General features: G+C 34.6%; 5 protein-coding genes and 1 long non-coding RNA gene across 8 annotated transcripts; 2 read left to right on the top strand and 4 right to left on the bottom strand.

The window, feature by feature from the left end:
• Positions 1-3992: 3992 nt before the first annotated feature.
• On the bottom strand, positions 3993-6693 carry LOC104112188 (uncharacterized). 2 transcript variants are annotated; one of them, XR_011413515.1, is made up of 4 exons: positions 6550-6693; positions 5804-5903; positions 5007-5066; positions 3993-4242 (listed from the first exon to the last, which is right to left on the bottom strand). It is a non-coding gene; the product is annotated as an uncharacterized lncRNA (long non-coding RNA). The 2 variants fall into 2 exon arrangements; XR_011413514.1 differs by lacking the exon at positions 5804-5903.
• Positions 6694-7806: 1113 nt separating this feature from the next.
• LOC104112189 (F-box protein CPR1-like) lies at positions 7807-8622 on the top strand. Its single transcript, XM_009622041.4, has one exon. It carries the CDS (start codon positions 7807-7809, stop codon positions 8620-8622), a length of 816 nt encoding a protein of 271 aa, XP_009620336.1.
• Positions 8623-9417: 795 nt separating this feature from the next.
• On the top strand, positions 9418-10569 carry LOC104112190 (F-box protein CPR1-like). Its single transcript, XM_009622043.2, has one exon. The coding sequence runs from the start codon at positions 9418-9420 to the stop codon at positions 10567-10569; it is 1152 nt and encodes a 383-aa protein (XP_009620338.1).
• Positions 10570-12064: 1495 nt separating this feature from the next.
• LOC104112191 (ribonucleoside-diphosphate reductase small chain) lies at positions 12065-13422 on the bottom strand. Its single transcript, XM_009622044.4, has one exon. It carries the CDS (start codon positions 13263-13265, stop codon positions 12276-12278), a length of 990 nt encoding a protein of 329 aa, XP_009620339.1. The 5' UTR covers positions 13266-13422; the 3' UTR covers positions 12065-12275.
• An 832-nt stretch (positions 13423-14254) lies between these two features.
• Positions 14255-19059, bottom strand: LOC104112192 (uncharacterized). 2 transcript variants are annotated; one of them, XM_009622045.4, is made up of 9 exons: positions 18770-19059; positions 18266-18381; positions 17442-17495; positions 17309-17333; positions 16996-17118; positions 16487-16653; positions 16305-16374; positions 15660-15758; positions 14255-14584 (listed from the first exon to the last, which is right to left on the bottom strand). In XM_009622045.4, the coding sequence occupies exons 1-9, from the start codon at positions 18968-18970 to the stop codon at positions 14525-14527; spliced, it is 915 nt and encodes a 304-aa protein (XP_009620340.1). In that variant the 5' UTR covers positions 18971-19059; the 3' UTR covers positions 14255-14524. The 2 variants fall into 2 exon arrangements, with proteins under 2 accessions (XP_009620340.1, XP_070052008.1); XM_070195907.1 differs by having other exon boundaries at positions 18185-18377; positions 18770-18937.
• A 640-nt stretch (positions 19060-19699) lies between these two features.
• Positions 19700-23812, bottom strand: LOC104112193 (mitochondrial import receptor subunit TOM20-like). The gene is made up of 6 exons (XM_009622047.4): positions 23594-23812; positions 23349-23427; positions 22400-22569; positions 22264-22311; positions 20582-20668; positions 19700-20108 (listed from the first exon to the last, which is right to left on the bottom strand). Exons 1-6 carry the CDS (start codon positions 23684-23686, stop codon positions 19980-19982), a joined length of 606 nt encoding a protein of 201 aa, XP_009620342.1. The 5' UTR covers positions 23687-23812; the 3' UTR covers positions 19700-19979.
• Positions 23813-26697: the final 2885 nt, after the last annotated feature.

Raw genomic sequence — 26697 nt, 5'->3', positions numbered from 1 at the left:
ACCCTTAACGAAATATCGTTTGCCTTTTTTGTCATTTGAAACTAGATTTCACATTGGATAAAACTGTAATTTAATTATTATTCTAATATCTATTTTAAATTAACTAAAGTAAATCTTTCCTTATTAAACTAGATAATTAGGTAAGAACTCCTAATATTTAGGAATTTAAATCGAGTAAAACTTTATTTATATAAAAAAACCTTACCTAAATTAACTTCCCACGGTACCCTAATTTAAATAGGACAAGACCGTTTACACACATATAAACTAAAACATTTACATCGGTAGAATTAACTAAAAGATCATTTTTAAAATTATTTTTTAATATGAATTTCATAATACTACTTCTAAGATTGTATTACTGCAGTGACTACAATTGTGAACGAATCTTAAAAATAAACACTAGTCTTAATTTTTAAAATCTGAGTAAGTCATGGACTCATTCCTGCTCATTAATCATTATGAAGCAAAATAGGTTCCAGTTTGAATGAAATTTTCAAAACCTCTTTGCTCATCTATAAAAGAACTTCACGGTTATTTTGTGTAAACGTATAATAAAGCTTTGACTATTGGCATTATTTAGGATAAGGTTTGAGCTTTTTTTCCCCTCTCTGATCTTTCTAACCTTAACTTATTCTTCACAGGGTGTAAATTGATATATTGGTAATTTGGTTACTTATTTACTTTGAAGTATTGGATTGCTTGAATGCATTTCTTTAAGTATATAATTGTATTTGTGTAGATTAGTGGATTGTGTAGGATGGGTTTTTACTATGATGCTTTGATTTAATTTTAGCTAATAAATTTGGCAATTTTTATTATGCAATATTAAATGTATTGACTTCAACTTAAAAGGACATTGTAAGCATCGTGTATTTCTTCAAGCTCTTATTCCTGGGGTGTCACATGTGATTCACGACCACAAGCTATAAATAATTGTATGTGATAGTATCCAATAAGTCAACTATAAACTCTTGATTTTGTTTATTACTTTCAGTGACTTTATCAAAGTAATTCTATTTCTTAGCAGATTGAACAAAATACGGGGGATGGGGACGTTGGTGGATATTTTAAAGAGGGTGGTTTAAAGGGTGCTGGAAAATCAACATTGGTATTTTGGTTAGACATTCTGTTGTGTAGCAGTTAGTAACTAAATTTTGTTTATTGAACCTTTGTTATTTGAATTAGATAGGATGTCCTATTATTTAAAACTTATAATTCCATTTAGATTCTACCACTTCTTTGCAATAAACATATAAAATTAAACATTAATGTAAATACTTCAATTGGAATAAACACATAATATTGAAACGACAACTAATCATTAAATAACACTTAATTCTTATACATGTAATATAGGAGTCCTAAAAGTAAAACCGCACTCATAATACCACATATTTAAAGGAAAATACGTAGGGTAGTGTTCTTTTCTTTATTGATTAATTAGATAAATAGGATACAATTATCATTATTTTGAAAAACTTATACTTTTTTCGTTATCTTTATTTTATAATAACTCAAACACAATCTTCTATAAAAATTTTTTTTTTTTTTTATAAAAAAAAAAATTGTACTCATTAGCACGAGATACACACGTAACACACATATTCTAAAAACTAGTACTATATTAAAAGCACGAAGCCCATGTCGAAATGTTGTTCGCTTTTTCTACACTTAATAAGTGTGTTCTAAGTTGGAAACAGAATATTTTTTCTTTTAATCGGATGTCTTTCGAAGGGATATGAGGCTTTTGGATTTCTTAATAAATGCATGGAAACGGTTCACATTGTAACTTTTGAACTTTTAAGCATAAGTTGAATCGTACATTGCATGAAATAAATGACAAACATAACATTGCTGATTATTAGAAGGAACTCTTAAATGCCCAATAAGTATTTTTTAAAATATATTTATTAGAATATGTATTTACATTTTTGTACAAAAATATTTTTGAAGTAATGTTTAGCTGAAGGGTAGAGTATTCACTCAGTATTTGATGGTTATATTTGTAAATAAACTTTTAACTTTGGTGCTTCCCACTTTTAGTATAACTAGCTTTAGGATACGTGTATATATATCAGTGGGTGTTAAAAATTTATATGGATATTATTTCCTCTATTTCAATTTACATAACATATTTTTCTTCTTATAATATATATATATATATATATATATATATATATATATATATATATTCATGTATATTTTTTAGTTGTTGACGAAAATAATATATACATAGTAATTAATATTAATCAAAAATCCAATGTTATTTGTTTTTAGTCCTCTTGTATTTTAAATAATATAGATCGATTTGCGACTTCGAATAATTTTAATACAGAGTTTTAATTTTGTGAGTTAAAATTTTTCTTTTCTATTTTTTTTAGGATAAATACCAATAAAATTTGCTGCCTTCAACTTTTAGAAAATACAATTCCACCAACCAAAACTTAATTAATTTTGCTAGTAAACTTTGTGACGTTATTGATTACTGCAACTTTTGTACTAATAATCCGTAATTGTAACTTTTACCAATTGATGATTTCTGACATTGACCAATTATTTGTTTGGTTGGAGTTACGCTTTTGTTGTTAAACTAAATGTTTCATAACACTAATAATTCATCATCTTTCTACCTATTTAAAGGCTCTTGAGTCTTGATTACTAATTCTTGAGTCTTGATTACTAATAAATATTTTCTCCGTCTTAAATTATTTGTTGTATTTCTCTTTTACACGTCTTTAAAAAAAATATTAATTAAAATGATTTTTTGACTATTTACCCTTATTTATGTATTTAATAATCTCTCTTCATTGAACATTTACTTTATTTATGTGTCATCTACATCTTCAAGAATAATTACTACTAAGGATAAAATAGAAAAAAATAATTAATTTTATCTTGAACTTCTAAAATGATAAATAATTTGAGACAGAAGGAGTAAAAATTAATTCTTCATATTAGTTGTATATTAGCTTATTTTAACTCTAATTCCCCGTCTAACTTTACTTTTAGTATAATCAATAGTACTAGATTAAAAAAATGGAAGAACCAATAATAGTATTTCTTTTCTTCAAATTAAAAAGTAATAGCAGTTCTTCATTTTTTGACTTTAATGTCTTGAATACAAATATAATGTTTAGTGGTTAGATATTAAAACATTGAAAATTTGAATTCCTAAATGGCAGTTCAACGTCAAAATTAGTTGTTATATTTGGTCCTAAATATTAGGATTTTGAATTATAAAAGGAAAATTTTAGTTGATTTAAATGTCCTAAATATTGAGATTTCCTACTACAATAAATAAAGTTTAGTTGATTTCAAAATTTTAAATATTAGAAAAATTAATAAAATGACTATTTTATCCGGTGTGAATTCTACTTTTTAAGGGTAAAAAGGCGAACGACATTTCGTCAAAGGGCATTCGTGTTATTAATATTATATATATATATATATATATATATATATATATATATATATATATATATATATATATATATATATGAGAGAGAGAGAGAGAGAGAGAGAGAGAGAGAGAGAGATAGATGTCGATATGATACGATACGATACGATACGATCCTTGATTCACCGTATCGACTACATAGGCCTTTAGCGAAGGGAAATTCGGTCGTTAAAAGCCCTAATCCAGTCGTTAATAGTCAATAACGACCAGGAAAAAGCCGGTCGTCACCGGTCGCTAAAAGCCTCGACATTAAAAGTTTACGACCGGATCTCAAATCGGTCGTTAAAGAACCTTTAGCGACAACAAGAGAAATCCGGTCGTTGTAGCTCCTTTTAGCGACCACATTTCCATTTGTTGCTTGTAATTCCGGTCGTTAAATCTTGTAATTATGACAACAAATTTGGTCGTTATTCTTTCACCTTAACTAGTTGTTTATTAATCTTCCACAACAATCGAACCGAATCTTTCAAGGTTTAGATACACATACACATCTTAAAAGACATTATTATCTATGTTCATATAAATTTCATAGTCTATTACAAAGAACTAAAGTGTTATATTACAAGAATATACCTATCCAATTTGTATGACAGTATGTTGTCAACTCCTAACAAAAGAGAACAGAATTCATGTACAAGTGAGAACATCTTTAAACAACTCTAAACAAAATAGAAAACATGTATCTCTTGTGCTTCAACTTGTTTTTTAATATTTGCAGTTGTTTATACTTGCTCTGTACTTTCTTCTGGGAAAATTTCTTTAAACTTCAAATTCTTGATCTCCTGAAAGAACAAAGATTAAAAAAAAATTATTAATAGAAAGACTTCAAAATCTTGACAAGCATATACACAGGCATGTGTCCACATCACTATGTTACAAAGGATGAGAGGTACAATATAATCAATTTGGCTTAATAATTCAGTGGAACAGCTAAACCATAGATAAATTTTGACCTCTCTAAATGAAAGCGGCTAAATACAACATACTTTAAAGGTTTTATTATTGATATTTAAATGGGCATTGATGGTCATTCTTCTGTTGGGTGCGTTATGAACACAACAAAAATTAGTTAGACATCTCCAAAATACACTGCTTTAGAAAAGCGCTTGGAAGGGATACTGAGCACTGACTCCTATGAATGAACTATGGGAGGACCCATTAAACAAATTTCTATTTTTTCAGTATTGCTAGTTCTATTAACAAGCCAAAATGAAGTATATGAAGATCCAATCAAGAACATTTGGGATGAAAGTTATTCAACTACATAAAGCCATTCAAATTGACACAAGTTTCAAGTTTGCAATAGGCATGGAATATAATATGACCTTATTAACGAATTATAAGCAACACGAAAGAATGGAAGAGGGGAAACCATATAAGTTTCTGTGTGGGATCTATAGACAGCAAAAACCGATAGAGCAGGAGCCAACCAAAAAACAAAGTACTCTAACTAAGAAGAAAACCTAAATGTAATCAACCATACCAATAATAGAACAAGATAAATCAAACAACAAACGTGAAACACCAAATTGATGAGATGACGTACAAGATGTCGAGGATCAGCCAGCATTGGGAAAAGACCTCAGACAATAAGAGATTGCCTTGCCTGAATATGACAAAATTAAACACAAGATCTGTCAGCTTCATTGTCAATAAAATGTTACACAAGATTACGTAAAAACAATTAACGAGGAAAAACAATAAGCAGATGAAATAAAGTAAAAGAGCAAGGAGACACTAGTAGATCACTACATTGGTAGTGAAACTGGAAAGATGTGATCGATAAATAGTGTAGACGCTTCAAAAGCTAATCATTGCAATTTTAAACATCTTTGTCTCTATGATATTTTCATATAATAAAATTGAAGAATGAAAATTATAGATCAAAATAAATAAGTCAAATACAACAGGATATGTTAATATTTCAGCTGTCAGATACTGCAATTACATCAAATAGGTTTACCATAGGACTCGCTATAAACAAGAAAAATGACAAATTGAAACACAAAATTAAAAAAAATTTCAAAAAATTCTTCCACAATCGTTAAGAAGGGGAAAAAATAGAATAATCACGTCGATACAAAAAAAAATGGAGCACAAACTTCAGTATTATTACTAAAGTAATTTATAGTGGAGTCGAACAACGGATGACATAATATCAGTTTAAATGAATAGATCAATTGAACTACTTAATCAAACGACAAATCTAAATAGGAAACAGAAAAATATCAAGTAAACAAAGGTGCAATAGTTTAATACTCAGTCTCTACTAATGCATTTAACAGGCTATCAGCCGATGAGCTGGATTTGATAGTTAAAAAAACTTTGAGCCCTAGGTTGTACCTCAAATGCACCGCTAGCACTCCGCTTCAGTTGATTTATCTTGAGTCGAGGAATGACAAAAGACAATACTGGCATTGCTGGCCTATATTTAGCTATCAATCTATTTACATGAGCATAAATTACAACTCTTATAAAGAAAGAGAATCAATATCCCAAGAAATATAGTAATAATGACAAACTCTACTTTGATGCCCTTCCAGATGAAGTGAAACAAATAATTACTGATGCTTTCACTTTAATAGCGACTTTTACCTAGAGAATAAAGGAATATAGAGTTATTGAGGCAAACACATACACAATTCAATTTCCAGAAATCTTTTTTTTTCCTATTTTAAGAAAGGCATTCGCATTTTAAATAAAAATACCGCTGTCGAGGCAATTGATTCCAGATGTGTCATGGGGTAATGGATCAGATGTTATGGCATAAATAGATACAGACTATGCAATTGTGAGAATTGAGATAAAATATGAATAAGACAATGCAAAACACAAATTAGGGTTCGAGGAGACTATTGAATACAAATAACCAACAACAGAAAAGTAAAACAACACCGAAAGAACTGTTAGATTGCCAAACCATCGCAGGAACTTCCATTATAATACTCAAAAGTAGATTACTAAACCATCGCAGTTTCTGTAAAAGATAATAAATACGATCAAAAAAGAGATGGCCAGAACTGCAAAAAAACACCCAATTTCACACTCCATAGTTTCTACTGCAGGTTTAGGGATTTGGCGAGACTTACCTTGAATAGAAAGAGAAGAAAATTGTAGATCGATTTTTTATCAGTCACAGGTGATGAGCAAATCAGTTTGAACCGCATAATTTACTCTTCGAAAACAGAGAGAATGGCTTAGGGTTCTTTTTCTGTTTCTTTTTCCTTTATTTGGGGAGGAGGTGGTGGGATGGGGTTGGAAAAAATAAAAGAGAGGGAAAAATAAAAGCCTTAATGATTTGTTGATTAATTTAGTTTTACAGCCGGATATTATACTTTTAAAGGAGCAAATATTTTCTCCTCATTAATGCTGAACTAAAAATTGGCTTTAATGACCGAGAAAAAATTAGTCGTGATTAGTACACTTTTAACGACCAGATTCATGTCATTTCGTTAAGAAGTGGTCGCTAAAGATCAAGTTTCTTGTAATACTAAAAATATGTTATTCAATTTAAAGTAAGTTTACCTTAATTACTAGTGTAATATTCTTATATTCTAGTTGGTGTACAGCTAGTCCATGAAATATACAGCTCCCCATTATCCTCTTACATAAGACACACCTGCACATCTTTATTTATTTTATGTGCAAATTTCAAAGTTTTCTTCTTTTGCGTGATTCTCGGTAGGTTTCGTCCTAAGCAAACATGAATTATAACTATTTAGAGCTTTTCTTTTAGAACGTGGAATCCTTTTACAATGACAACACCAAAAAGTACTCCAATCCTTTTAGGAATCAAATTTTATTTCTATAAGGAAGCAAAGTTATAAATAGAATTACTAGATCAACGCTTAACCCTATTTCTTTGTCCGGAATAGTATTATATTCTTTCTTTGGATCACAGCTAGCAGCCGTCGTTGGCTTTCTCTAACAAAGTGAGTGCATTTGAATTAAAACCTCTTTTCTTCTCTAATTGCTTTGTTCTTCGTCTTTTAGTTTATATATCTTTTCTAAAGAAATTATATAAACGTCTCAGCAGTATGGTAATGGAAACTCACATCCCAGAAGAGGAAATAGTAATGGACATCCTCAGCAGACTACCAGTGAAGTCTCTTTTTCGATTCAAGTGCGTTTTCGGAATCTTGGAAGATAATAATCTCTCAACCTTACTTTAAGAAGAAGCATCTCAATCATGCTAAGAACCAACTGAATTCCCAAAAATTGCTTTTTGCCGGAAGTAGGAGGGATAAAACTATTTACTTCTATTGTTATTCTTTATCCCCGTTCAACTTGTTAAGGATAGAAGGAGTCTTGATTGGCCTTTAAATTCTGAAATTCCATATTGCCGTATGAAAGTCTTTGCTAGTTGCGACGGCTTGTTTCTCATTGGAATTTGGAGTAAACCTGACGATCAACCTTCATTGTTATTGCTATGGAACCCCACCACACGAGAATCAATAATAATTCCCCATGAAACGCCACAGCTGGTATCTATTTACGGATTGGGATATGACTCTACTAGTGATGATTATATACTGTTTAGGGTTGACAGGGAGGAACAAGCAGTCGATGAAATTCTCGCACTGAAAAATGGTTCCTGGAGAAAAATTTATAAAACCTCAAGTTGGGAGGTTTCCTATTTGTTGTCTAGTTGGCATTGTTTGGCATTCGTACATGGAACATTTCATTGGCTTGGTTTCCTACCAGGGTTCTCTATGGCTTCATTTAATATTTCAGATGAAAAGTATAGAGAAATACCATTGCCAGAGACAATGCCATTAATGACAGAGACAGGACCAGAGGCATTTTATTTTGATGTGGGCGTATCAGTAGTGGAAGGAATGCTTAGTGTTTTTTATAACGACGAGATAACTTTTAATTTATGGGTAATGAAAAATTATGGTGTCATAGAATCTTGGACAAAATTGCTCAATATACCAAGTAATGGAATTCATTTTATCAGGCCCATATATAAGTTTTCCGATGGTGAAATGCTACTTCGCTACAGAGATTGGATAGCAAGTCCTGTTTATACAACATCCGATGGACCAATTGGATTAAGCAAACGGATATGGCCTCAAGCTTGTGATATTGGTGCAATCAGAATTTATGAGGATGGTTTTATTTATACGGAAAGTTTGATCTCTCCAAAATTAGATCATTAATTTGTGTGCTGGCCGTCTAAACAATAAGTATGACTCTCATTAGTTAGTATAAGTACTTGCTTATGATGTAAGATTAAATGTTTTATTTCTTTCTAGTTCTATTTGTTCTTCTGCCTTTTTTCCTACTCCAGAAGGCATTCAGCATTTTCACTTCTTCGTAATTTCAACAAAAGGAAAATCCCTCAATTAGTATTATTCAATGGAATAAAAGATACGAATAACTTCGTTCCAATTTATGTGAACCGTAACAAACTCTAAAGCAAACAGTATACCTTCGTCTCTTGAAATTAACTCATTTGAAAAGGTTAATCCAGGCATTAACCCAAATAGTTGTCCACCCTACCACTTAAACTAAAAATAATCGGTGAATGTATAATATATGCATAATTTTTATGTATTATATGTATATAATTGTGTATAATCTAGGTATATGACTAGAAAAAACAAACAATTAATATAACTGGCTATTTGATAGAACGTGGAATCCTTTTACAATGCTAACACAAAATGTACTCCAATCCTTTTAGGAATCAAATTCTATTTCTACAAGGAAGCAAAGTTATACATATATACAATTACTGTATCAACGCTTAACCCTATTTCTTTCTCTGCAATAGCATTATATAATCTTTCACTGGATCACAGCTACCTGTCTTCTCCAACAAAGTGAGTGCGTTTGAGGTACTTCTCTAATTGCTAGCTTTCTATTTAGTCTTTGTTCTTCGTTTTTTCGTATATCTTCCTTATAGAAGTTAACGTCTTCAACCTGTGAACTAGCAAAGCATTTTGGTGGTAATGGAAATTCACATACAAAAGGATGAAATACTTATTGACATCCTCACCAGGCTACCAGTAAAGTCACTTGTTCGTTTCAAGTGTGTTTCAGAATCTTGGAATACATTGATCTCTGAACCTTATTTTAAGAAAAAACATCTCAATCATGCCAAGTACCAACCCAATTCCCAAAAATTGCTTTTTTCCCAATGGTCCCCTAAGGATAAAGTTTTTGACTTCTATTGTTATTCTTTATCCTTGGTTCAACTTGTTAAGGATATCAGGAAATTTGATTGGCCTTCAAGTTGTAATCCAGCAGATGGTATAAAAGTCTATTGTTGTTGCGATGGCCTGTTTCTCATCGGGATTTGGAGTAATCGTGATTTGGCACAACCTTCAATAATATTGGTATGGAATCCCTCCACAGGGGAATCAATAGTACTTCCTCACTCGGAAAACTCTACTAGTGATGACTATGATGAGAAAACTATTTATGGATTGGGATATGACTCTACTAGTGATGACTATAAAGTTCTTAGGATTGACATGTGTTGGTATGACAAACAAATTCTGGCATTGAAAAGTGGTTCTTGGAGAAAAATTGATAAAACTTTAGGTAGGACAAATATCTCTTTGTTGTCTACTATGGAATGTTTGACACATGTACATGGAGCTCTTCATTGGCTTGGCTGGTTATCAAAGCTCTTTGTGGTTTCATTTAATATTTCAAATGAGATGTTCCGAGAGATACAATTGCCCGAGATGATGTGTCTGCTCCCTTTAAACAAAATCATTGTTGATGTTGATGTGGGCCTATCAGTGTCGGGAGGAATGCTTTGTGTTTATTATAACAAGATAACTTTTAATTTATGGGTAATAAAAGACTATGGTGTCAATGAATCTTGGACAAAAGTATTAGCTATACCAAATAACGAGATTTATCGTATCATGCCGATATATAGGTTTTCAGATGATGAAGTGTTACTCAACTATCGAGATTGGAGAACACTAACAAGAATTGAATATAGGATAATATCTGATGGATTACTGGGATTAAGCAATCGAATATGGCCTCTAGATTGTAATGATATTGATGTAGTTACCATTGATCACAAAAGTACTTTTCAATCTGTTTATACGGAAAGTTTGATCTCTCCGAAATTGGGTCATTAAATTGTGTTGGCTGTCTGAAAATAATTATGGCTCTCATGTAAGATTGAGGCACCTTGTTCATGTTACAATGTCATTCTTATAATCTTATCTACTACTTTGAAATGCAGTGACTTTTGAAGTTGCGTAATTGAGATACTTTCATTTTATATAGTGTTGTTTGGTCATTCATGTATTAATTATGTTAGTAAATCAAGTATCTTCTGGATGCACATCTGTTCATTTTGTTAGTAACTCAAGCTTTCTACCTCGCGAGTAGGGCATATGGGTTCATCTTTTAAGGTTTTTAGTATTGAACCAATTATATTTTAAAATTATGGATTCATATCTACTATATATGCAATTTTAGTGAATTTTTATATATAAATTTTTACTACACGTCAAAAACTATGGGTTCAATTGAACTCGTCATTAATACACTACATACGCCCCTGGAGCAGGGGCGGTCCCACCTTATAAGAAGAGAGTTTACTTGAATCCGCTTCATGACTTCATACAACAAAATTAATTATTTTTAGATGTGAATTTCATCTGAAAAGCATAAAGCCTTTATACAGTACTTACTTTGTTGCTTTTGAATTTAGTTATATATGATGAATATATGGGGGAAAACATTTAATTTGATACTGCTATTAAGATGAACATATGAAAGAGCTATGGAAGACTACTAAAACATTCTGATACAATAAAATTTTAATTTTTGATACTTGTCAAAAATGACTAATAAGAGTGGCAGCTTGTTCAAAAAAGACCAAAAAGAGTATTTCTTTGGCTGGTTAATTGCTATCTGGAGACTGGAGTTCATAGGTACTTTGTTAATGGAAACAAAGATTCTGAATCAGCTTACTCGTTATGTATTCGTGTCTTTGACCACTTTGTTGGAGTTTTCAGACTGCAACAATTGAGGAAAAACACTCACCTGCTTTTATTCAAACTCATCAGCAGTGGCTGCAAGAACCTGCAGTAAGCAAGAGAACTCTTTAACTTTATTCTGTCATGCCCAAACTTTTTAAAATTCACTGATCTATCAATCAAAGAAAAGATTGCACTTTCCATTCTAGGACAATTAACAAACAACAAAAATCCAATTGTTTAATTATAACATCTCATTCAAGTGAAAAGATTCTTACCTGCCAACTTGGCCGTCTCCACACTGATAAACTGATCTGTTGGATTTTATATAGACATTGAAAATTGTATATTAGACGCTCCTCCTTCCAACTTAATTCTTTTAGATGCTACTGCTATGAAATGTACTCAAGGTAATCCAGGTACCACATTATAAGTAGTTGGAAAGTAAAACTATAATGAACCAAAGAATGCAAACAAGTAAATAGTGGCCAGCTCCAATTTCAAGCAAAATCACTATATGAATTCAAGTCCATTTTTGTTCAGCTGACCTATTTGATTGTTTCTCAGAAATAACTGGAAAATGCTGCAACAATAAATTCTATCTATAATATCTTGAGCTCAAATGAAGACGGCTACAAAAGAGAACTGAAGTAAATGGAAAGATATTTCATATACCCTAAAGGCGCTTTTTCCATACGAGGACAAAGAACAAACAACATTAATTAAAATTATTACACAACACTTGTGCTGATATTAAACTTAACACACAAACTACATATGTGGATTCTTAAAAGAACAGCACAAACCTAACTCTACCATTCCAAAAAATAAAAACGAACCAAGAATAATACTAAAATTTAGAAGTCTTCATCCAACTTGAACTCATGAGTAGCACCATTCCCATTCAAACTGGACATAACAGAAGCTTTCTGATACTCCCCAACTCTCTTCTCAAAGAAATTAGTCTTCCCTTGTAAACTAATCAGCTCCATCCAATCAAACGGATTCTGAGCATTGTACAACTTATCATAACCCAAAGCATCCAACAATCTATCAGCCACGAATTCAATGTATTTGCTCATCAAATCTCCATTCATTCCCACCAGCGCACAAGGCAGCGCGTCACACACAAACTCCCTTTCTATCTCCACAGCATCTGCAACAATTCCCTTAACTCGTTCCTCAGTAAGCTTCGTCCTTAACAAACTATAAAGCAAACAAGCAAAATCACAGTGCAAACCTTCGTCCCTTGAAATCAACTCGTTCGAGAAGGTTAATCCAGGCATTAACCCCCGCTTTTTTAACCAGAATATAGCACAGAAGCTTCCAGAGAAAAAAATACCTTCCACACAAGCAAATGCAACCAAACGCTCCGCAAATGTTTCGGAACCGTCGATCCAACGTAGTGCCCACTTCGCCTTCTTCTCAACACAGGGGATAGTCTCAACTGCGCGGAATAATCTGCTTTTTTCGTCAGAGTCCTTGATGTAAGACTCTAGAAGCAGACTGTACATCTCGGAATGGATGTTTTCAATCGCGATTTGGAAGCCGTAGAAAGCACGCGCCTCCGCAACTTGGACTTCTTTCATGAACCTTCCGGCTAGGTTTTCTAAAACGATGCCGTCTGAGGCGGCGAAAAAGGCAAGGACATGAGTGATGAAATGCCTTTCGCCGGGGGTTAGGGTTTCCCAGTGACGGGTATCTGAAGATAAATCGACTTCCTCAGCAGTCCAGAAAGAGGCTAAGGCTTTTTTGTACATTTCCCAAATTTGTGGGTATTGAATTGGGAACATACAGAACCGATCTGGGCTTGAGGCCAGCAAAGGCTCTTCTGGAATTAGAGGCATTTTTGTTTTCCTTTCTGAAAATTGGATATGAAAGATATTTTCTAGGGTTTTGTAAAGATGAGTGGCTTGAGAAAGAATGGGGGGAATGAGAAGATATATAAAGGCGGCAGCCAAAGAGGGGTTAGGTTTGAATGAGAGGGTGAGAGCGCGATTTTTGAATTTTTTGAGGAGAAGCTTGCGGGAGAATTTTGATTTTTGTTAAAACTGTTAAAAAAGCTTGCGGGAGAATGAATATAATCCAACTGGCTGAAGAGACTAATGGACCACAAATTTTTGAGTTTCAAATTTTGCCGCCACTATTTAGATATTTCAATATTTACTTTTCCTTTCTACGCAAATTATTACATGCGGGAAAAAGAAATTTTTACTACAATTTACAACCGAATAAATTCTACGTTATTTCTGACGTGCTTGAATACGGGCCGCCGTTGGTTTGTTTTTTAATGCTCTGTCATTGCTAACAGTTTGCATCTAGATTTCCAAGTACATTTTAAGATTTCACTGATAACATTACCATATTATGTTTGCCTGAAAAAAATTAATTTTGTACTTTTAATTGTCACTTGTCCAGCATATTATTTAGCTAGTGGTTTACATAGTGCCAACACTTCTCATTGGGACTTGGGAGCGGAACCTCCACACCAACCTAAAACTTCTGGCTCAAGCTTCATCAATTTGATTTACTTTATTCGTGGTCCCGAAACAATTTTGCTCATTTCTAGGCATGTCTACTACTCTACTTGATTTAATCACAACCAATTTTGGTTGTAGTAACAATAAAAGTTAAATCGTAGAGCCAATAACCAAATATTACTTGAATAAAGATGGTTACCTTAATAATTTGTCTAATAACAAAAAAATATCAAATGATTAGGAACAGTTTCAGTCATCGAAGCCAAACAGACTGAGGACGTATAAACAGCGTCTTCCTCTTCACTAGACAACAACGAGAAAGAAAGTAGAGGCAGAGTCCTCTGGCACAACAGGCGAAAACACAATAGAAATGACCGTTGAATGACAGTGTGACAAGTGCATGCTTTAGAGTTTAGAGTTTAGACAAGCAAATTATTACATGTGCTTCATGATCTAGCACATTGAGTATTTACAACCAATGTACACTAATGAAAGACTGATGGACAATGATCCAGATTGAAAGGGATTCACTATCTTTATCTGTGTGCTGTACAAGAGCTTTGGCTTTAGGCAGTGTGAATTTTAAACAGTAGTCTTACTTAAACTGCGTCAATAATGGGATCTTTTCAATTTCCATCCCGAGCAGAATCGTCGTCTACTGCTATCATCCAAGGCTGCTTAGGACCCTGAAGGAAGGTAAACAAGAAAAACAAAAAGAGGACCATAAAATGAATGCAAACATCACAGTTCAGAGAATTGACAGGAGAGAAGAGAAAAACTAATTGATCCATAGTTAATCGCCTTACCAGCAAATAGAACAACCATGTGTTCCATTATGAATACAACAAACAAACAAACAAAAAAGGGCAGCCCGGTGTACTAAGTTCCCACTATGTGCGGGATCCGGGGAAGGGCCGGACCACAAGGGTCTATCGTACGCAGCCTTACCTTGCATTTTTGCAAGAGGTTGTTTCCACGGCTCGAACCCGTGACCATTATGAATACAACAATGAATGAGAAACCAAAAATGCAGTCAGTAATAAGCTATTTGCTGACCATTATTTTGAAGCAAAATCACTTTTTAAAGGGCACAATCCAACAATGCATAAACTGCTATCTAACATCTCCCTTAAGCTTGTTGCAATGATATTTGACATGATATATGTCCTTGCTACTTCTCAACCGTTTCATGAACATTGAACCTTTAAGACAAAGGAACTCTACTAATCCTGGCTGGTACTTAATTAAGCAGCTTTCTCAACACAACATGATGTATCTCAAGAAACGTATCCCATATTTTAGAAAGAGAAATTACTTTCTTTGCCAAACTAGAAAACCCCAACCACATACAGTATCGTCTATTTTCCAATTTTATCAGATGAGTTCATCCTCTTCACTAAGAGTGGGAAGGGAATGTCGCCTCTTTGGCAGCTTTGTCTAATTCAAACATTCTTGATGTGTTACCAGACTCTCATACAATGTAGAAAAACAACCCAGACTGCAGTTGTCATTGGAGAAGGTGCTTATGCAGATATAGGGCAGTAAGGTTTTCTCATTATAAAGGGCTACCAGGTTATCTGTACACCCTCCAATTTGACACATCATTCATGCATATGCACTCAGAATCAGCCACTCTACTTTCCTACTTTGAATAGGTGGCAAACTGCTAGCTAGCTTTCAATAATTTAAAATTTAAAAACATATGACATCATATAGGTAAACAGAGTGCTAAGACATCAGGTCCAGAAACCACTAGTTTACCTTTCCCTGCCGTATAAGACGAGGAGAACTTGCAGTCATATCTACTACAGTAGATGGATCAGCCACCCGAAGACCAGCATCAACAACAAAATCAAGTCCCTTATATGATCAAAGAAGAAAAGAGAGAGAAACTCAATCCATTTAAAAGATTACAACCAAAAGAAATCACAAGAGGACAGGGAACTGACCAACCAAAACCTTTTCTAGTGAACCAGAACATGTAGGAAACCAAAATACAGAAATAGAGCTCCATGACAAAGGAAAAAACATATACAAGTAAGACATGAGCAGAATTTGAGAAATTAAACATATCCAACTTACAACTGCAGCATTTATAGATTCATATCTAAGAGACACATAACACACAAGGGAAATATAAAATCCATAGGTCAGAGCAGAATGGAATGAATGAGATCCTACTTAGTATTCACAGTCAAGGGTGTAGGAGTTTACATAAGTAAGCTGATAGATGAAAAGTTGCACACAACCGTTACCATTATGAAGGAGCATACACCTCTGAGAATATTGCTCCAGAAACAATACTTAGTCCGTTCCTCTCTATTTCTAAATTTAAAGAAAGGGGGAGGTTTGCTTGCAAGTATGGAGAACAGCCTAAACCAGCTGAACTCATTGGCAGAATAGTACCTCTGGACCATATACATCAGCTATAATGACAGGATCCAGTATCCACTCGTTCTCCTCTGGTGACTTGACACTGAACCATTCCGTGATAAATAAATCAGGATTACTATCATTAGGCATGTCAGTCAAAAATAAAGCAGCTACTGCGCAAAAATCAGCTCACTCGTTTAGCTATGCTAGCATACCTTGTGGATATAAGAGGTCCATCGATCTTGTCTAAGAGTGCTTGACAGACAGGATCATCAGGTATACGAACACCAACATTTTTCCTTGAAGCGTATCTGGATGTAGCAGTCCCATACCTCGTGCATTGTTTTGGTAGCTGTTTGCTAGCAGTTAAGATGAAAGTGTACTGCCACATAGGCAAGCAGTGCATTATCAGTTTGAAGAAGTTTACATGTCTAGCCAGACTTGGGTACCCAAAATGTCAAATGCTGATGAGTCAAACAATTATACTGTCAACCCCCACAGAAAGAATAAAAGGAAAAAAGAACTTTATCTGAAGATATCAAAATCTGCATGAAGTAAGGTGACGACCGACAAGGAATCAAACCAATAAAAGTAATACTCAGACCCCACATAGTAAAACCTGATGATAATATAATCTTTAGGATGTTAGTTGACTTCCTACATTCTCGATGTATTAACAATTCACAGTGCAAGTCTCTACCAAAAATATGTTATGCACACTTACAGGACCAGGTAGGCAATGCTTGACTGCTCGAAAAATGTCTGTAAGACCTTGGTCATTACCACGAGGAAATCCTGTTGTATATGTATCTATGTCCCGGAAGGATCGACATATGATACTAAGGGGCTGCAAAAACCACAGAAGAACGTAAAGAAGACAACATAAATTTACAGTGGAAGCGACAAATATGGAGAAAACAGAGGCAGTCCAGGAAATGATAAAATCAATTGTATCAGCTCCAACATCCACTAGGTTGCTTTATCTGGTGACAATAAGTTCAGCAAAGGCTCAGTTCAGCAACATCAATGCAACTTGCCTTTGAAGGTTCTATCTCTTTTATTCTGGCCAAAATAACAAAAGAAAAAGAAATGGAAATTGACATCAAGGTACTCAAGAAAGCAATGTAAAGTTTGAATTTATAGTAACAGTGAGGTAATAACATATTTTACCTGCGAAGGCGTTCAATGGCTGAATGACTGCTCAGGTCACAAACTATTGCATACCTAGTTTGAAAAGACATCAAATTTTAGAATATAAGAAGACTGTAATCGAGGATAAGCACACTTGTTAACCAAATTTATACTGAGTGTCATGTTTAACTTGGAAAATCCATTAAGCCACAGGGGTGCACCTTTTCTTATTTTCGGAGATGATTGATCCTAAGTGATAATGGAGATACTACAGTTAATTGAGCATGTTAAGTGCCCATATTGTCTAGAGGATGGTGCTTGACACAGTAATGGCATTACAAAAGTTTGATAAAGCATGATTTAACAGCCTATATTTTGAGTGCTCGGATATCCTTGAAATAGCTTTGTGCAGTGCATCCATTTTATTCCCCGTGTTATAGAGAAAAAAAGATGAACACATTTTTCTTCCCCTAGCAGACTGAAAGCAACCTCCCTCTATCTAATCTCACAACGAAATTGCATTATTGGATATAGATGTTTCAAAACTATCAATAATTCCTCAATCCAATTGAGTGAAGTAGGCTTGATGCCAAGCAAGTCTATGATCTTCTAAACCCTAAAAGTCGGGCTTCAATTGTTGAGGAAAAGAATAAAAAGGTAAAATATGATGACTTAGTTTGCTAATAAAAGTAGAACAAAAAAAAGATAGGAAATCCTAACACCAGACATTGTTATACATAACCCAACTAGAAGTTGAACCAAGTATGACAAGCACAGTATACCCGAAAAATAAGAATGAGTGTAGCCGCCTGTCCATCTGTTCAGGTTTAAACACAAACTAAAGAGTGACAAATATAACATACAAAGTGTCAGTGGGAATCACTCCAACAGCTCCTCCTTTAAGAAGTTCAACAACTGGATCCAACTTCCACGAGTCTGATCCTAATGGATCAACTTGAACATACAGCAATCCATCTTCCTACCACGTTCCAAATTATTAGTAATAAGGAATAAATAAAAGCATTTCTTCATTTATCAAACGTCTCATCAAAGTTTTGAGATTCAGCTGCAAACAAAATAGGAAGCACCAAAAATGCAGCTCGAAACTGAAACCATCTTCTTACCACCGCGTTCCAAGTATTAATAAAAACGAACAAAGCAATAATTCATTTATCAAACGTCTCATCAAAATTCTGAAATTCTGCTTCAAAACAAAATAGGAAGCACCATAAATGCAGCTCGAAACTGAATGATTATAAAGAGTTGCAGTTTGCAATAAAAAATTTCATGCACTTGGCCAAATTTCCGGGAAACATACTATGAATAATTACATGAAATAAAATTGATTTAGGATGAGAGATACAAACCTTAGTAAATCGAGGAGCCGAGTATTTGAGACGTTTAGGACTTCGCTTAACAACAGCCAACGGTTGGAATCGGCGGATTTGCGGAGGAGCAGCACCGTGGAACGACACGCGAGTGGGGACTGAACACAGAGAGCGGCGGAAAGTGAGAGGAACTGCTCCGGCAACTCCCCAGTGTCCTTGTGCTCTAGCTTCCAATAACATCTCTTCCACTCCCAAAATGATCCTTTCCAGAATGAGACAGAAAACTGAAGAAAGTGGGCTTTTATCTCGTTAGTTACTGGGAGGAAATATAACGACGTCGCTGTGACCAAATGGATAAATCAAGTACTATCGACTGCACGCAATTTTCTCTAATCAAGTATTATTTTGAGAAAACAATCGACAATTCTTTACGGTGACTATAAAACTTGTATTCATTTGGCTTTTCGGAATTAATTATGTTAAATTTAAGCTTGACCTACGCAAAATAAATGTTGACGTTTGGATGTAGTTCATTTTTAAAACTGTTGTTTTCAGATCTTGGTAATGAACTTTTGAAAATATATCACTAAGGTGTTTGAAACATTTCAAGATATCTTAATGGCTTTCAAATTAATAAAAGTACTAGAGAAATCCACCAAACATATTGCTACCGACTACATAACTTATCGAAGCTAAAGAATATTCTTTAGGTAGAAAAAAGAGGGAGGAAATATCCACTCATAATGTCCGAAGGAATGAAGGAAATAAAGAGTCCGTTGAAGAACTAAAATATCAAGTTTTCTTAAAAGAGATTATTCGACCAAACATGAAGGTAAGTAAATCCCTGCTGGATCTACTGAATGGAAGATAACACAGTTAACAATATCCTACCAAACCTTGTAAAGCAAACACCAATTTAACTGCAATGTAGTTTCTAAAATTTGCTAAGCTAAACTGAAAATCAGTGTGTCAAACAACAATTAACGACCTATAATTCAGAATGGCAAATGGTAAAAGTCAACCAGGGAACCACAGCGCACAATTTTCTGAAAATCGTACTAAATAATATGAAGACAATGGAGAGCCTCGTTAGAATTATGAAAAGAATCGAGAATAAAAAAGACACTCTTATTCAAAACCCTATTACACGTAAATCCTAGCTATATGGCAAGCATGAATTGCGAAAAGCCCTGCTGCTAATGCAAGAAAATACTCCATGTATTTGGGCCTGTAAGACTGTATTGCGGCCTTATCTTGGAGGAGGAGGAGGCGGCACATTAGATTTTGCAAAACCAACCCACGCAACAATTCCAACAGCAAGTATTACCCATCCAAAAATGTCATACTTCAGATCACTGCTCTTTTTCTTCTTTGAACCCTGGAATGCAAGAGCAGACAGATATTGAAAGGTTAAGCAAAATCCGGTTGACAGTGAAATTAAGTTGGATGAAACGAGCAGACTTTTCTGGAATTTCAATAATTCAAACAAACATAACCATAACCACAGAAAAAATTAACAAAGTCTATAAAGAACAAAAAGACAAACAAAACCACAAAAATTCCGAGAAGACAAATTTCCACATAAAGTTTCTAATTTTTTTAAGAAGGATAAAGTTTCTAATTTTGTAGCCATAGAAGGGACTGCCACTCAATCTGCACTTTGAAAAAACATCCTGCTCCACAATACAAAATGAAAGAGAGGAGATAGACTCGAAGAAAAGAGATCATGATCTATAAACATAAGTAAAAATAAATAAAAGTGAAGTAGCATTAAGCATTAGAAATATACTTAGTATCTTAATGGGTAAGAATTTCTTGCACCGGAGTGGAGGGCAAAACTGACAATAATACCTTTGTACTTGTTGATGTCGAAGGTCCTGGTCCCATAGCTTGTTGCATGGCACCTTGTTTGTGAATCTCCGCGTGCAACTCTGGAGCCTAAATATAATGTACAAGAACATAAATAAATAACAGAAAAGATCATTCATGCTTGATAAAGTGATTAAAAAGAAGCAACTGGTAAAGTGAATCTCCGCGTGCAACTCTGGAGCCTAAATTTTTTTGGTAAGAGAGAAACCCGCAGCCGCTACAATCTCGCCACAGCCTCTGCCCTTCGGGTGAGCACTCTGTGGTGAGGTGAGCACTTTGTGCGCACTGGGTAAACCTCTCTCTGTGTAATAGCCTGCAAACTACACAGAGGATGTAAACCAACTCTGGAGCCTAAATATAATGTACAAGTACATAAATAAATAACAGAAAAGATCATTCATGCTTGATAAAGTGATTAAAAAGAAGCAACTGGTTCCTGTAAAAGAATAAACAAAAGTAATACCACGAGCAGTATAGATCACCTAGGAGGGCATCTAGAAACATATTAGCTTTATATCAATAAACAGAATCCAGCACAACTATTCATTCCACAAAATAAGATGCAATGAAATCCAAGATCAAATTTCTTTCAATTCCTTTGCCACCTTAGAAATATGAGACTATGAGCTATCCGAAGAATCTAGCAGTACGTTTAAGTAACAGAAAGGATCAGATAAAACATTATGACACTGGAATTTATCGTTTAAAAAGTATACAGATCATCATTCTCAATGGATATATTTGTACAACTAAACATGCACAAGGAATGGGCAAATATATGCAAGTGAGTAATCAAAGTATCTTCTGAATGTGAGGCCACAGCACAATTGCTAAATCATACTTCGGGCAGCCAATTTCGGCTGCCTAATCATGTACCCTAATGTACCAAGAGTTTAATGACTTGTATAAGTAACACGTTAGTAGATGGCCAATCCCAGACTTGTATAAGTAACACGTTAGTAGATGGCCAATCCCAGACTTGTATAAGTAACACGTTAGTAGATGGCCAATCCCAGACTTGTACAAGTAACACGTTAGTAGATGGCCAATCCCAGACTAACCCATGGACCTTTTGAATGATGTCAATTTGTACAACAGTCATTGAAAAATAGATTTCATACGCTTTTCCCTTCCACGTGCAATAATTAGTTTCATGTATTCCTTTACTCCTACAAATGTATTGTGTGAGCCTAGGTAACTCCTTAAAAATATGGCACTTTACTACGAGAAGAATGGATCATGTGCTCACGTTAGCATATTGGAAGAGAAAAGGCTGCCTCATACCAATTACTTTTTTCAGCAACCATGCATTGAATCACACAGAACTTCATTTGATAGGTGAAATTATCCATTGCCAAGGAAAAGGAATAAAAAATGTGACAGCACACTGCGCCAATCAATCAATAAGTGGAAAGCTCCTCAAAGTATAGATGGGCCTACTTTTGAGGAGGAGGAGTTCCATGTGTACTTCGAGGAGCTTTCTACTTATTGAATGATCGGCGCAGCGTGCTGTCACATTTTTTATTCCTTTTCCTTGGCAATGGATAATTTCACCTATGCACGTCGAACTACTTGCTCAGACACTCATGGGGAATTCTTAAATGCGACACAAAACTTCAGCACATTCAACATATCAAAGCTAAGCTAAAAAACACCAGCTTTACCTTAGAAGCAACTTCTAAAGACTTCCGATAAAGTTCATTGGTTGGATCCTACAGTTCACAGGAACAAAAGTTATGACAATAAGCCTCCCACAATAAGCACTAAAAATATCAGAATCTACATTGAAGAAATATATACCGCATCAACAGCCTGCTGGAAGCACTGAGCTGATTTGTCAAAGTAAATCTTAGCTTCATCTTCATCAGGAGTTAGAAATGCATGGGATGTATGTGCATTCCCCAAACACCAAATGGCATCATGCTTCTGTGGATTAACCTCCAAAGCCTCCTCCAATTTTGAGATAGCATCTAGACAATATATTGCCAATTAGAAGACAAGAACTGATAATACTATCTTCATTTCCATCGACTCATTTAAACAGAGGACCCAATATTTCAACCACCTTCCAACCATTTCCTTCAATAGTGTAAGTACGCCATAGTAGTTTTGTCTTTGAGCGACGTAAAAAATTGTTTGATTACTCACCCATGAAACGCCCTAATACGATATAGAAAATGTCTTTTGTGAAATCCATAAATGTCCCAGTGGTATATAAGGGCATCCAAGGTGTTTAAAAATGTCTTAGCCACTCTACTTGTTCTCTTAGGTTTTGTGTTGGATGTTTTAAGTTCTTTCACATGGACTTGGTCTTAGAGCCAACCCAGGTCACTTCTCACACTCGCAAAGTCCACACGAGAACCCCAATTTGGTTATATGTGGGGAAGTGTTGAAATATATAGTCTCACGTCCAGTTTAAAAGGGCATTCAAGGTGCTTAAAATAGTTAAGAGATTTCTTCCCATATACCTAAATCTTAGAGGGTAGAGTTACTGTACACATATAAAGCTGTGAATAGGTACGTGATGGAATATTAGAGGTGTGCACAAGCTGGCCCGGAAACCATCAATAAAAGAAAAGGCAGTGTCTAAAAGGTCTTTAGTCCACTTCACACTCATTACCTTAATACTTTAGACTGATTCTTCAAGAAGAATTAATTAAATTAACATCCCAATAACTCGAGATTGTCCAATGAACCAATTCTAGGAAACTTTTAGCAGGGATTACAATACTAGTACTAAACTCAATACCAGAAATCATCTTCTTTGATTCCGCGACAGGCTGGAACTGTGACAATTCCAACAATGCACCTCCCCATCTCGTCAAGTTCTGCAAGCGTAATTGGAAACAATAGAAACCAATCCTTAGGCATTAGGGATCTAATCTCAATTTAATATAAGCTGGAGCTATATGAAACTAATACGATAAGCATAAGAACGTACATACTGCCCGAAAGTAATAAATAATACATAAAGAGAGAAGAAAGTGTACATACATCAGCATCGAGAGGATCTTTAGCATAGGTAGTTTCGGCAGTCTTGCGAGCGTGCTCGAAGAAGAGGAGGCGATCGAAATCGTTTTGCTCCATTACCGAAGTTGTCGATTTGGCTTCGTGCGATAACTTTATCAGTTAGGGTTCTAAGCTTCAACCTGAAACCTCGTCCCCTTAGTTTTCCTTTTGTAAGTAGTAAAACACCCAGCGGACTTGCCGGTGAAGTTAGCGAATCCCATCCGGACTGGACTTTGTAAATGGTCTCTGGGCCTAATCCACACTGTATAAAATGTGGGCCTGTTCCAGATTAGATTAGGCTGGCTGATGAGCTTTGGTATCTTTACACAAATAGCTGGTCGGATGCATTATTTATTTTTTCTAACCGATATACATAGATTATTCACCAATTACATATATATATTATACATCCTCCTTCTAATTTTAGTTTAAGCGATTAGGTGGCCAACTATTTATGTTAATTCTTCTTAAAAATATTTATGTTGTTGGATAAATTGCAAAGAATGACCTAGTTATTTAATTAATTTGCTGATAAATTCCTTTCTATCATCACGTATTATATTTTATCTTCGTCTTTGCAAGAGAAAAAAATTATAGAATTAACCCAAATAGCCGTCTACCCAACCACTTAAAATATAAATAGCCGGTGAAGGTATAATATATGCATAATTTATATATTATATGTGTATAATTATGTATAATCAATATATAAGCTATGTATATGGCTAGAAAAAGTAAACAATGAATATGGCCGGCTATTTTGTGTAAAGATCCCAAAAAATTATGTCTAACAAAAAAAGTTTACGCACATTGCACTGTGAAAACCAACTACAAGTAGCTCTTAATAGTAAGTGAGGATTATTAACCTGAAAAACACATGTAAAACAAAATGGATTGTGTAAACGTTTTGCATTGTTGTGATTGATGAGAAGGCGTTTGTGGGATGTGATAACATTGCTTGTGGATGCCTTTTCGAAGGAATAACATGAAGGGTTTGGAATAGTTTATCAGCTCAATCAGTACATACTACGGCAATGGATCAATGGAACCAGAGTCATCTGTTGGAATCAATTGCGCTAAAGTGTGTCAATGATAATAAAGGCGGACTCAAGATTCGACGACCACGGGTACTGTTACTGTCAATATAAATTTATCATTGCTTATAAAAATTGGTAATGGGGCCTATCTTAATATTTGACTATTTTTTAAAGATATTTACAATTATATATGAAGTCTTTGCCGAATTTTATGGGTAGCGGTAATCCCTCTCCCTACCATATATGACCGCTTCTGAATGATAACTTGGGAAAATTGAGATAATGGAAAATGGAAAGGAGTTCCATCTCAAGCACAAGATGTTGCCTTGCCGGCTGTCAAGCGGTTTTGGTGAAAGTAGTGGAATAAGGAGAATTTAGGGGTGTATTTGGTATGAATTTCAAATTTTTATGTTTGATTGGCTTAAATACAACAACAACAACAACAACAATAACAACAACAACAGCACACCTGGTGCATTCCCACAAGTGGGGTATGGGGAAGGTAGTATGTACGCATACCTTACCCTTACCTTATGAAGGTAGAGAGATTGTTTCTGGAAGACCCTCGGCTTAGTAAAGCAAAATCACAGCAATTATGACAAAGAACAATGGAAAGTGACATAGTAGAATATCAAGTAATAATATTGATCTAAAAAAAAAGGAACACACAGATAACACTAGTACTACAATTATAGAAAGAAGTACAAGCTTGGAAAGAAAAAGCGCTCAGCTACTTAATAACATACAACCATAATCTTCAACCCCACACCATCTTATTAAGTATCATGTACTCGGTAAGTTAAAGATGTGTCATGGTCTGTATGATCACCTCTCTCAAATATTTCCTCGGCCTTCCTCTACCTCTCCTTGGACACGCCATAGCCAACCTTTCACACTCCTCACTTAAGACATTTGTGTCTCTCCTCTTCACGTACCTGAACCTTCTCAACCTCGCTTCCCGCATCTTGTCCACCACACAGGCCACTCCCACCTCATTTGGATATCTTCATTCCTAATCATATTCCTCCTAGTATGGCCACACATCCATCTCAGTATCCTCATTTTTACAACTTTTAACTTCTGAACATGAGAGGTCTTGACTTACCAACGCTCCGCCTCATACAATATAGTCGGTCTAACCAGTGGAGGATCCGTGATTTATTGTTGTGGGTGCTTCACTAATTTTAGTGTAAATTTATATTGGTCAAACATGATCATAGTGGATGGTCATGGTCAATTATTTAAAATTTTAAAAATTATCTATGAATACATGACATAATTTGGCCAAAGCCAATGAGCGCTTCAGTACCTATATCTCAAAATATAAATCGGCCACTGGGTCTAATCACTGTCCTGTAAAACTTACTTTTGAGTCTTGGTGGCATATTTTTGTCGCGCAAGTTCCAGGATGCGAGCCTCCACTTCATCCACCCTATTCCAATACAATGTATGACATGCTCGTCAATCTTCTCATTTTTTTGGATTATAGACCCAAGATATTTAAAACTATCTCTCTTGGGTATGACTTGTGTGTCTAGCCTCACTTTAATATTATCCTCTCGAGTCACGCCGCTAAACTAGCACTCCAAGTATTTTATTTTAGTCGTGCTAAACAAATATTTTATTGGCTTAAATATTTATAAAAGAAATTCTTCATAAACTTATTTTCCTCTTAAAAGTAGAGAAAAATAACTTCCCTACCAAAAGGAGAAAAAATATTTCTTAAAACTCATTTTCAACTTTTCATACACTATCCCCCCAACCAATCCCCCTCCCTCCCCCCCCCCCCCATTTGGTGTCATATAATAAATTATATTTTTCAAAAAAAAATTATTACCTAACTAAATATCGAAAAATAAGTAAGAACCCCTCTTCTTTTTCAAGAAAATAGTTTCCAAAGAAAACATCTTGAAAATATTTTCCTTTGTACCAAACGCACCCTTGAAGGGTTAGAAAATGATATTTGTACATCTAACTCTTATTCTTTGTTAGTTTTTGATGCACTTATTAAGTTTTGTCCATATAAAAGTTGTGTTTCAATTGTCCATATAA

Source organism: Nicotiana tomentosiformis, chromosome 2, assembly GCF_000390325.3.
Source record: "Nicotiana tomentosiformis chromosome 2, ASM39032v3, whole genome shotgun sequence".
Lineage (NCBI taxonomy): Eukaryota > Viridiplantae > Streptophyta > Magnoliopsida > Solanales > Solanaceae > Nicotiana > Nicotiana tomentosiformis.
Note: the sequence above shows the minus strand (reverse complement) of the source record. Positions and strands in the feature narration are given on the sequence as shown.